Below are 12,950 nucleotides of genomic sequence, written 5' to 3'. Positions count from 1 at the left end.
CCAGCCCTCCCATTAACACAGTATATTGTAATCCATTCTAGTCACTAAGTGAAGCAGCTGTTTGACAGAACCTGCTGTATTTGTTCCAGCTGAAAGTCTAGTCCTCTTATGACTACAGTGGTCTGCATCTTGCAAATCTTGTTTCCTGCTCAGTCCGTCGTGTGATATCACATTTGTATTATGAGAAATCTCACTTTTAGAGAAACACTCGAATGTGGTTGGGGCCAAGGGAAGGACAACAGATTAGACTAAATAGGGTTAGTGATTTTGAAAAATCAAATTAGAAGTGAACTGGGGAGAGTGCAAGGGAAAAACACTGATAGGAGGAATGTGGTCGGATCTTTTTGAAAGGCAGTTTGGCCATTTTTATCAAGAGCTTTACTTTTGCACACCCTTTTCCCCAACAATTCTGTTTGCAGAAGCTTACCCTAAGGAAATGATCATGAGCGTAGTGGATTTGACCACAGCGACTATCATTGCATGTTTAAAATAGTGGAAAAATTAAAATAACATAAATAACTTTAAATGGAATACTATGTGCCACTTTTTGTTTTCAATATTTTTTTAACATAATTATTTACTTATTAATATTTATTTATTTGGCTGCATCGAATCTTAGTTGCGGCATGCGGGCTCTCTAGTTGTGGCACGCGGGCTCCAGAGTGCGCAGGCTTAGTTGCTACATGGCATGTGGGATCTTAGTTCCCCGAGGAGGGATCAAAAGCGCGTCCCCTGCATTGAAAGGCAGATTCTTAACCACTGGACCACCAGGGAATTCCCACCGTTTTTTAATGATGAAGAAAAACAGTTAATGCCGTGGGAAATTTTCACAAAATATTGTTACAGTAGAAAAGCAGGTTGACAATAGTGTATAGACTACACTTCCATCTTTGTGTAAAAGAAGGAGAGCTGTTGGAAGTATATTTACCAGAATGCAAACATTGTTTCTCTCTGAATGGGGGTAAAATGGGTGATTCGTACTTTCTTCTTTCATTCAACTGTATTTTAACTGTATTTCTGTATTTAACTGTATTTCTCTTTCAAAAATAATTTTGGATAGTCTTAATGTATTTAGCTTCTAGTCTTATATATTTATGCCTGGTTAACAGTTTGACATGTTTCCCTTCTCCAAAATGTTTTTTAATTTTTGACCTAAATCGCATATAATTTAAAAATTAATTTGAAGAGAAAGTGAAATATTCACAAGAATGATGTTTCCTATTTAGGAACATTATATGCACCAGCCTGTATTCAAGCTTCCATTTATATACTTCAGAGAACCTTTAAAACTTTTTTTATATATCTTTTGCCATTATCTTGCTGTATTTATTCTTAGATATTTTCTGGTTTGATACCATTATGCTGGAACTTTTCCAAATAGTTTTTATCACAAGTATAAAAGATTGCTACATCTGGTCACCTTACTGAACAACTTTATGATTTCTGGATGTTTTTATGATGTTGGCTTTTGAGGTAGATAATTAATTCATCTGCTAATAATCAAATTTTCATTTCTTTCTTTTCAGTATTTAAAACTTTTTTATGACTAGAGATTCCAGAACAAAGTTGAGTATAAACTATGATAGTAGGAATTCCTGTATCTATTTTGGTTAGTGTTTTACTTTTTATATTTGCTTTTGGTTTCTGCTATAAGAATTCATCTGTTTACTCAGGCCTGCTTTAGGAGGGTTTAGAATAGTGCTTAATTCTAGAGACCATTGGGGAACAAGTGGGCACATGGAGTCCATTCTGCACACATGTTGTTGCCTTTCAGGGCTCTAAAAGGTGGCCTCCAATAAAGGGCAGGGGTTCCCTCTTCCTCCTCGGGATTTCCAAGCTGTCTCCTTATGTTTGAAGTGTTTCTGCTTTCATCTCCACTGCAGAGTTTATTTTTATGACCTTGAGTACTTGCAGTTTAGCCTAGCCTCACATTAGGTTAGCCTCTTTGTTGTAATTTAGTGGACTGGGAGATACTATGCCCAGAAGCCTTAAAAGCTTTGCTGGAAGTGCTCTCAGGCACTTGTCTTCATAGAACAACAGGAGTAAAAAGAATGGGTGGAGCTTGTGCAGTGCCTGTGGGTATCCCTCCCACTGCATACCCTGGAACCTTCTGTAAGGCTGGGGTGGCGGCCTCACTAGTGTGTTAGTTCAGGCTACATTTAGGTAACTAACCAGGCACTGCAGTCCTGGAAGTGATGTCATGAAGTCATTTAGTTTTCATTCTTATGGGGAAATTGCTTTTGATATACAACCTTTAGGGTTTCATTGCTTTTTCAGAAGCACATTTCTCATTAATATCAAAGAGTAACTAAACATTCTTCATCATGTTAAGAAAATTCACTCCTATTCTTAGTTTTCTAACAGGTGGATTTTTAAAAATTTTATTCTTTTTAAAAATATAATAATGGCTGTTTAATTTCATCAGATGATTTTTGACATGTATCAGAGTGATCAGATATGTTTTTTTTCCTTTAAGCAGTTTATAATCATCTATCACATTAATGCTATATCACTCCTGTATTTCTGGAATGAAACCTTTTGCTTATGGTATAATTCTTTTAACACCCTGCTCTGTTCAAATTGCTGTTTACTTACGTTGACTGCAGTATTATTAATTACATTTGTTAAACACTTACTTTGTGCCAGGCTCTGAGAGAAACACTGTGCCCATTATCTCATTTAATCTTTTGAACAACTTTGTGAGATCTCCATTTTACAGATAAGGAAACGGAGGCACAAAGATTTCACGTGACTTGTTTAACATTGCACAGCTATGAGGGTTGTTCGGTGAATCCAGCTTGTTTTGACCCCAAAACCAAATAATAATCAGAAAAATGTTGGGTGACATAAGGGAAATGGCACATGACCTGACTTTGATTAATATCATCAGATTGCCATAACCAAATACATCTGTTCCCAGTTTAGGGCTATGTCTGTCATGGGAAACAGATTTTCCTGTTTACAAATCAGGGTACCCTTTTCTTAGATCTAGAGAGACATAGACAATTGTTGCTCTCTGAATCCACATCTTTTGGATGCCATGGAAACTGTCCTTCCTCTTCAGACAAGTGTGTAGTGGGTCCTGTGCTTTCAGCTTCATGTACCTATTCAGATGGTCTTATGATAGAGCTGGAAGGAAGGGAGAGAACTGATTGTTCAAGAGGAGTAAGGGAAGAAGGGGCACACACACCCGGTTGATGTAAGGCCAGAGAAAAATTGGTTCTCATATAATTTGAAAACCTGATAATTTTCAACATTCTGTTTGTGCTTGTTCAGATAGTTGATAATAGAAAAAACAAAGCTACACACTGACTTTTCTATCCTTCCTCTATCTATGTAGAGCTTATGGAATCAAGATCCAGGGAATTCACAGGTATCTCTTTGTTTCTGTTTTCAAGTACAATAATGGATAATAATGTCCACTGTCCTGACTTCACTCAGTCCCCAGGGGTCTGTGCCAGGAGCCACATGCTCTGGTTTCAGTGACATTGATATTGTCTCATTCTTGCTGGAATTTTTCCAGAACTGAAACATATAACCAGAGCTGCATTCCTGAACACCTCCAGGCACCTTCCCCTATCCCCCTTCTCCCCGGCACACTCACATTCACACCTGAGATCACTACTTGAATCCTCAAAAATCCCCTCTTTGGATCTGAACCTCTTATCTTTTCCCATAAACCTGTTCTCCACCTGTGGTAGGCAGAATAATGCCCTCATGCCCTCCCACCCTCCCCAAAAGGTATCCATGTCCTAATTTCCAAAACCTGTCAGGTTACACAGCAAAGGCGAATTAAGGTTGTAGATGGAATTAAGGTAGCTAATCAGCTGACCTGAAGGAGGTGCGCATCCTGGATTATCCAGGTGCCCAGTATAAACATGAGGATTCTGAAAAGTGAAAGAGGGTGGCAGAAGAGAGCTAGAGAAACAGCAGCATGAGAGCACACGGCTTGGTGTTGCTGGCTTTGCAGATGGAGGGAGGGACCTTGAGTTGAGGAACGTGGGCTACTTCTGAGGTGAACAGGCCAGGAAACCGGTCTTCCCCTATAGCCTCTGGAAAGAACTGCCTGCTGACGCCGTGAATTTTGCCCAGTGAGATCCATGTCAGACTTGGAACGTACAGAACTGTAAGGTAGTACGTTTGTGTCTATTTTTTATTTGGAGCCACGAGATTTGTGGTAGCGTCTTACAGTAGCAATAGGAAGCTAACACGTCATGTCATTCTCCTAACCCCGTCTCGGTGCCCCTCACCTACCACTCCTCGAGCTCTTGCTGCCCTGCTTGCGTGTCCTAACCCCATGGGTGGCCATGACAGCAGGGGATTGGCTGATTTCTTGCATGGTCTGTCATCCTGATGTTGAGACCCACCCCTGGGGGAACCCTTACTGCTGCTGCTTGTTGCTTTTTTCAGTATTCATTTTATTAAAACCTGACCTTTGCCACAATAACTCTTCCAAATGTCACAACCCCTTAAAGCCCCAGTCCTGTCTTCACCTCCTTACATTTTAGCAAATAACTTTACTGATAGGGTTAACATCATCTGTCTTGAGAGCCCTCCGCTTTCATCTCAGGACCTCTGTGACCTCCCAGTCACCTGTTTCCAGGTTTCCATCTCTCATCCTCAGGGTAACATTTGACAGCGTCAGTACAACTTTCCTTTAACTTTTTTCCACGCCTTTGTGACATTACACTCATTTTCTTATCTTTTCAATCCTCCCCACCTGCCAATCAGCCACACTTCTTTTCGGCCCCCGCCCCCCAAATCTAAGCCTTCCTTAGGTTCTGTTCTCAAACCTCAGATATTCTCTTGGCAGTTGTAAGCTCCACGACTTCACAGATCACCTAGTGAAAGGATTCCTTTACATCCGACTTTATGCCTTTTCAGGCCCTGGACATTCTCCTGAACATCACCTTCTTTTAGCCCCAACACATGGAGAGAGGAGAGTCTTTCTGTAAACATATCTAGCGTCTCCTCAGATGCAGGAGGCAAGAGCCTTGTTTTCTGGACACCCCTGGCCCTTCTGTGGGCTGGGAAGGGAGGAAGAAGCAGGGCTGTGGGCAGGGCACCAGGTCCACCTGAGGTCAACACAGGTTCTCCCCGTTCCCTGTTTTGGCCCCTCCAGGATTTATGAGAAACGAGACAGGTTAGGCAAAAGGGCTTATGTTTCATTCTTCTAGGGTTTTGGTCAATTTTGTCCCAGTTACATTCTTACTGGGTGGGAAAACTGGCTCTGAAACTTTTCGAAGTGGGGGCGAATAGGAGGTATAGTTGCTTTGTTCTGAATAGCTTCTGAGGATCACCTGGCCAATTTTCTCCTCTGGCAGTAGATACTTTTACATCATTTGCTTCAGGTTTTTGTAAGCAGGGGGAGTTTCCGAATTTGGATAGGTGCAAAGGGCCTGAGGAGGCCTAAAGCTTCAAGTAGAGGTGTCAGGTGTCATTGAGAGAGAATTCCATCCTTGTGGATGGCCATGAGTCCTCACCTGAAGTGCTGGAGGTGGAGTCCGCTCCTGAAGCACAGCAAAGGAGCTCTTTCCAAGGAGGCTTGGGTCTATTCCCCGCTCTCCCCGGTGCCTTGTGGACCATGTGCTGCAGAATCCATCTGGATAAGGTATCCGGGACCTCGCTTATTGAGACAAGCAGCCGGCCATCTTGAAAACTTACTGCAAGAAAATATTTAGGAAGTAATATGAAGCCTTTCCTTGGGCGTTACTGATATGAAGACATTTGGGTCCTTAGAATGTGCCAGTTACTCCTCTGCTTTCTGTATTCAGTCAGCTGTAAAACGTAGCGTTCGGGTTGTGGCTTTGATTGGTTCCGACGATTTTCCTGGTGTGATGCTCTATGAGTGAGCATGTTGCCCACCATCAAACTTGTCAGGCTCGTTGATCTATATTGGAAAGTTCATGCAAGCCTATATAACGGATATCATATTAAAACACAGGATGCTCAAAGATGGGTACATTATGGTCTTTACCTCAAGGATTTCAAAATCTTAGACTCTGGCGGGTTTTTGTTTTCTTTTAATAATACTACTGTGATTGCCATTTGTCTGGCCTACCCACTCGTGCCAAAGGAAAGTAAGTTTTGTACTAATTCAGGTGCACATAGTTAAGTGTATCCTGAAAGGTTCAGCCAGCACCTGTCTTTCTTTGGCAGCTGAACAGTATGGAAACTCTCATGATTTGGTGGCTTACAGCAGTGCCCGCGTTGGGACCAGAGATGACTATGCACAGCCTATGGAAGGGCATGGGCTGTAGCTGCCACAGATGGGAAACAGCAGCTTAGGTTCTAGAAATAGGAAGTGCCTGCAGAAGGACATGAAGAGACTGTGCTGAAAGCACGAGGAACTAAGGGGGCGGCTGTTTATGGTGACAAAGAGAAGGGCAGGAGTGTGGGACAGAGAGTGGAGCTGAGATATTAACAAGAATGAGCACCAGGTAGATGACAAGAGTTGTAAAATACTGCAATTGGGTTTTTCAGTAGGCTGTGTGGAATCTCCTGATCTGCAGAATTTGGAGATCTGAAAACCACAGTCAGTACAGCCTCATCTTCCTGAAGTAATTTAGATGTGGTCACCTGACAGAAGGAAGGTCGGTTTTTACAGCACAGGGATTTTTCAGGGTGTCTCTGGTTCTACAAATGACTAGAAAAGGATACTAGAAAAGGATAATAGCAGCATCTTTTATTTTTTTCTTGGTTCTTAATTTAAAATAATGTAAAAGAAATACTTAAAAGTCAGTAAATCCCATGTGAATGAACTATTTTCATATTTCTGTGTCACCTTCCAGCTCTCATCCAGTTTACCCACATTTGTTGTGTAGTTGAAATGACATTGTTGGTCTGCATGTGGGTGTGGGGAGTTGTAGGACCTTAGATGTAGAGGGATGCGTTAACCACACTTCAGAGTGCGTGGCTTGACATCACTGGTCAGAGCTGGGCCCTTCGTTATTTATTCATGAGTTCCTTTTTATCCTCATTCCCCACTCCCGTTTCTCTCCCCGCTCCACTCCATTCTATTGTGTCCAATGTGTATAGGCTATTTTCTGGATGTGGCCTTGAAAAATGTGTGTAGTTGTTTTGTGGACAGCTTTTTAAAATATACATAATGATACCATTCTGTACATCTCATTCTGTTTCTCTCGATGTAAACATGTTGCAGTGTATGCTTGGGCTTGTTATGCTCTGGGATTCTAGGCAGTAATTAGATATATTTTGCTGACCCTCCTGTTCGCCGCTGCCACAGATACTGTTGTTCTGTATACCCTCCAGCATGTTACTTCATGATATCTCCTGGGAGAGGATGTATATCTGTGGGTTAGTTTGCTGACTCATATGGGCTACGTATGCTTAATTTGCTGGGATGGCTGTACCAGTTTACATCGCTAGTGGCAGTTCACATCTTTGCCAACACTAGAATTATCCAGCTTTCTGATTTTTGCCACGTTAATAGATGTAAAATGATGCTGCGTCTTAATTTGCATCTTTCTGATCTCATACAAGTTAGAGCATCTTTTCATAGTTAATTCAATTTGGTACTTTTTGTCACTTAATTTGTATCCATTGTTATATGTCTCTCTGGTTTTCAGTGTCTGGGTTGATACATTTAATCATAACAATTAGGTTGAATCATATGTAGCTGCCAAACTATCAGGCTGACCAGTTTGACCCTTAAAAATAGCGAACTCTGTGGTCCAACTTAATATGTTGTTGAACATATAGGTCTTTACAAGTTTTCATTATTATAAATAATACTGCAGTACCATATGCTGTGCATAGCATTTTTCTTCTTTTGAATTTTTCCTTAGGATAAATAAGGGAAAGATTACTGAGTCAAAGAATGAACATTTTTATAGCTGTTGTTACATATTGACAAATCACCTTCTGAAAGGGCTGTACTGATTTACATTATACATCATTATACATCATTTATATCATGACTGTACTAGTTTTACTTTAACTTCGTCTTTATACATTATCATTTAAACGAATACTTGAATAACTATAAAGCATAACCTCATTGTTATTTGTACTATTTGATCACAGTTAACATTAATCATTTATTCAAGTATACATGGATGAACAATATGGTTTTATGAGTTTGGTCTATTTGTACATTTAGTCCACTTTTCTTTTAATCTTTTTTTTTCAAAGTCAATTTGAAAGTGGGTTTTAATATACTGTAGATTACCCTATCCTCAATTTCTGAAAATGAAATCATTCACTTATAAACATTTTATTCTCCAGATGACAATCAAAACAAAACACATGATAAAAAAGAAAAGAAGATGGTGGTTCAGAAGCCCCAGGGTACTATGGAATACACTGTAAGTATAAACAGGTAGAATGAAAGTTTGTTAATACCACTAGATTTACATAATGTTTCTCCCTGACACATCCTTCCCCTTAGTCATTTCTCTTCCTTCCTTATTTTTTCCCTGGGTGTACCTGTTACTTGAATTACCGTTTGATATGCCAAGGACGACCAATTTTAGGTCTCCATCCCAGACATGCTTTCTGAGTTCCCAAACCAAAGGTTCAGCTGTCTACTCAGACATTAACTTAGACCTCCGTGCTTGGTCTTTGTTCAAGAAGCAGTGGCTCCATCATCCGTACATTTCTACAAACCAGAACCTTAGCCTTAACATCTTCTTCCCATTACTCTCCATGTTCAATCTTCCTTTCCGTGACCAAGTCTAGGCCAGATCCCTTCATTTTTCTCTCTCATGGAATCTTTACATAGTTTATCTCCGTTTAACACTATTGATTCACTCGTGTGATTGTTATATCTAGATTGTGCCTTAATTCATATACCCACAGAGAGAGACTAGATTCCTCTTTGGTCAGCACTCTGTTTCTGGTGCTTGCAGGGTATAGGCCTCCATATGGTTGAATCAGCACATGAATAATGCAGCGTATGTGTCCGTTACTGCACTTCCACGTTAACGTGCTCATCTCTCTCATTGCGCATGAGCTCCTGGAGCCCAGGAGCTGTGTCTGCTTATCCTAGGCCTGGCGTAAAGTGGACACTCAGTTATAGATCTGTTTTAATTCACTTTGAACCAGCATTGCTGAAGAGTGACCTCTGACTTCTAGAAAGAAATTAAGTGCTGTTGCCGTTGCCCCTGTGTTTTCCTCATGTGTATTTCTTTTCTACTCATTATCTGTGTGCCGTGCCAGGCTCTATATAAGGCAAGCAGCAAGGCCTGTCCCTCCCTGCCGTTTCTTCTGGAATGGTGAATCCTCTCCAAGCTTCTGTAGCATCACACTGAAGAGCCCTGGCACCCGCATTTCATGCTCAGGGCTCTGTGAACATCCCTAGGCATCTTTCTATGGTTTATAGGCTTGGTCCTTTCCAGAAAGGATTTGGGGGTGATTATATATCTCACATTACCGCTGTCTGCAATATATTGTTGATCCCCATAACACCTAGCATAGTTCCTTACCTCCTAGAAGATACTGAGGAAGTGTTGGATTATTTATCATTAATATTAATTCTAAAGCCACGTGTGTATCCTACAGTGTGATTCACGAGCCCCTCCAAGGAAATGAGAAGTATCTTTGCTAGGAGATGCTTCACATAGCACGTACTAAATAATGCAGTGAGAGTAAAAAAATCAACCCCAAATTAATGCATATAAACAGGTGATCAAATTAGTAACTCAGATCTATCCACCTGATTGAGTTATGTTAAGGAGATTAGTTTTAGTTGGCAAGTTACTCTGTGTACTTGTCGTCGGAAATAAAAGGGGATCCATAACTTCGTGTTTAGAGAACCGTGACCGGAACCCCTTACCCGATTGCTTACGTTGCTCCAGAGCTGTGGATGGTCAAGCATTCTGTTTAGTTTCAAACATGTATTGATACCAGTATCCCTCCCAGGGTCTGTAACTTGGTTCCATATGTATGTCTTATCCTTGTGTAATAACGGCAGATTGTTAAAATTTTTCTCCTTTCCTGAAACCCCTATACATAGTATCTTCAAGTGTTTGTGTAAAAGTATGAAGCCAATTTATTGATCACTTGCCATGAAGTAAGTGCTCTTGAATTAGAAATTACAATTATGTATCTCAATTTGGATGAAGAAACTGAGGTACAGAGAAGTTAAACAAGTGACCCAAGATCACACAGCTGGCAAGTGGCAGATTTGGAATTCAGATCCAGCAGTCTGGCTCTGGTCTGTATAATCACTCTGTGTCTTATACTGACGCTAAACCCTGAAACCCCCCGGATTTGAATATGTTATGTAAATGTATAATATTTGAAAAAAATATATTTAAAAAAAGTTTTTTCACTTTAGTACAGGTGATTTTGCTCAGGGTAAGGTAGGGGCATAGGTTAAGTTCTCAATGATTTTTTTAAAATATACGTATTTATGTCTTGTTCTAGAAATATGTTGAGGTAATTTTAATGCAGTCTGTAACTATGAACTTGGTTAGCCTGAGACAGTTCATCTAGTTGGTGGGGTTTTTTTTGTTTTTTTTTTGCGGTACGCGGGCCTCTCACTGTTGTGGCCTCTCCCGTTGCGGAGCACAGGCTCCGGACGCGCAGGCTCAGCGGCCATGGCTCACGGGCCCAGCCGCTCTGCGGCATGTGGGATCCTCCCAGACCGGGGCACGAACCCGTGTCCCCTGCATCGGCAGTCGGACTCTCAACCACTGCGCCACCAGGGAAGCCCTAGTTGGTGGGTTTTTGACACTTAAGGGCAGTGAGTGGTAAGTTGAATTCTACATGTGTACCTTTGCCCCTGTCCACAACCTCCTGCAGCCACCTCAAATTTCCACCTATAATTCAAGGCTCCTCTGGTGGAGCCAGTTCTGTTTACAGGGTCAGCCACCAGTGTTGACCCAGGGCTGTAGTTGGGAACTTCTCAGTGACACTCGCCAGAATGACCTCCCGCTAACAAGTTCCATCCAGTGACCCTGGACAGGGAGTCTGTCCTGGGATATTGACCTTACCAGAGGCAGCAGACTTCTTTTTGGGTGGAGCTTTTTCACTGAAGTTTCACATCTTCTTACTGCCCTTTTTATTCCTGTTCCCCTTCTATTAGAGAAGGAAATAAATATGTACACCTGAGACATATCACAAGTTTAGATTTAGAGAATAACGCTAATTTGGCTGACCATGGGAAATCGTCATTTTTAATGTCAGTGAACAATTTTTGTAGCTAATCCGAAGTTCTTTTAGATTTCCCTGCCTTTCACTTTCTTCATTCATCAAATATTTAAGTGCCTTCTATGTGTCAGGCACTGTGGGGAAAAAGGCCATTAACAGGCCACAATCCAGGAGCCTAAAGTGCAGTAAAGAAACAGGCAAATAGACAGACAGAAAAATGCAAAGAGAAAAAGTAGTCCTATTAGGCCTAGGAGTGGTACTGTCTGTAATTTTTCTTTTCTTCTTAGCTTTATATTATACCTCACGCGCCCTCTACTCCATACACCTAAGTTGTGCCAGAGTAAGTTTAGAAATCTGTTAGTGGACAGTGAAATTTGAAGATAAGGGAGTCCAGAAATGAATAATATCTAAGACTTCTTTTAAGAATTGAGAATGTATTCGCTTTTTTCATAATACATTTGGATGTATGTGTTACATTTTTATTCACTCATATCACAAATAGATTAATGTTGACTATCAAGAGGAAGGTTTTGTTTGCTTTTTGCTTTGTGTATTGAATCTTGTTTGTTTGATTATTCTAGGCTGGAAGCCAGGACACCCTAAACTCCATAGCACTGAAATTTAACATCACTCCCAATAAACTAGTGGAACTGAATAAGCTTTTCACACATACTATTGTTCCAGGCCAGGTAATGATCTTCTTGTTGAATTTTACTTTAGAAATTTTGCATTTATTTTTGTTGCCATTTTTAATGACTCACTCTTAGTGTCACAGGATTATCATCAATGATAATGTGCATTGGTTCAGTCTTCCATTTAGATCCAAGACTTCTGAAAGCATCCTGGTACTTATGAACTGTTCAGAGATGAATGCTTTGCAAATGATTAACACAGTTGGCAAACTATCATTTGTGTTATAGATGTTTCCATCAAGAGAAGTTAAATTAATGTAACTTTTTTCCCTGTAGAATTTCATACAGATATTCTTAGAATATTTAATTTAGAATTGCAAGTTTCAGTTTAGTCCACTCCTGGGGTCCATTGTGGTCATTGTTTTGTTTTAAATTAGGCAAAATTTTTGTCATTTTGGTCTTGATTTGATACCATGACAAAAGAAGTCAATCCAGCCAAAGGTGGAGACATTCAGCAGGACCATCAAGAAAAGCCTACAGACACACAAAAAGATGCTCAACATTGCTAATTATTAGAGAAATGCGGATCAAAACAGCAATGAGGTATCACCTCACACCGGTCAGAATGGCTGTCATTGAGAAGTCTACAATAATAAATGCTGGAGAGGGTGTGGAGAAAAGGGAACCCTCCTACACTGTTTGGTGGGAATGTAAATTGGTGCAGCCACTATGAAGAACAGTATGGAGGTTCCTTAAAAAACAGAGCTACTGTATAATCCAGCAGTCCTTCCCCTGGGTATATATCCAGAAAAAACAAAAACTCTAATTCAGAAAGATACATGCACCAGTGTTCATAGCAGCACTATTTACAATAGCCAAGACATGGAAACAACAACCCAAGTGCCCATACACACAGTGGAATATTACTCAGCCATAAAGAAGAATGAAATATTGCCATTAGTGGCAACATGGATGGACCTAGAGAATATTATACTTGGTGAAATAAGACAGAGGAAGACAAATACTATATGATATCACTACACATGAAATCTAAAACATAATGCAAATGAGTCTATATACAAAACAGAAATAGACTAACAGATGTAGAAAACAAACTTATGGTTACCAAAGGAGAAAGGGAAAGAGAGAGAGACAAATTAGGAGTGTGGGATTAACAGATACAAACGACTATACATAAAATAG

At 40.4% G+C, this 12,950-nt stretch overlaps 1 protein-coding gene across 1 annotated transcript in view; it reads left to right on the top strand.

The window, feature by feature from the left end:
- NCOA7 (nuclear receptor coactivator 7) overlaps positions 1 to 12,950 on the top strand; it is a 144,150-nt gene that overhangs the window by 73,712 nt on the left and 57,488 nt on the right. The window contains exons 4-5 of the mRNA XM_082856106.1: positions 8,248 to 8,327; positions 11,697 to 11,804. Of these exons, the coding sequence (XP_082712232.1) occupies positions 8,248 to 8,327; positions 11,697 to 11,804 (188 nt within the window). The remainder of the gene's footprint in view (positions 1 to 8,247; positions 8,328 to 11,696; positions 11,805 to 12,950) is intronic.

Source organism: Leucopleurus acutus, assembly GCF_964270905.1.
Source record: "Leucopleurus acutus genome assembly, chromosome: 15".
Taxonomy (NCBI): Eukaryota; Metazoa; Chordata; class Mammalia; order Artiodactyla; family Delphinidae; genus Leucopleurus; species Leucopleurus acutus.
This window is presented reverse-complemented; position numbering and strand designations above follow the sequence as displayed.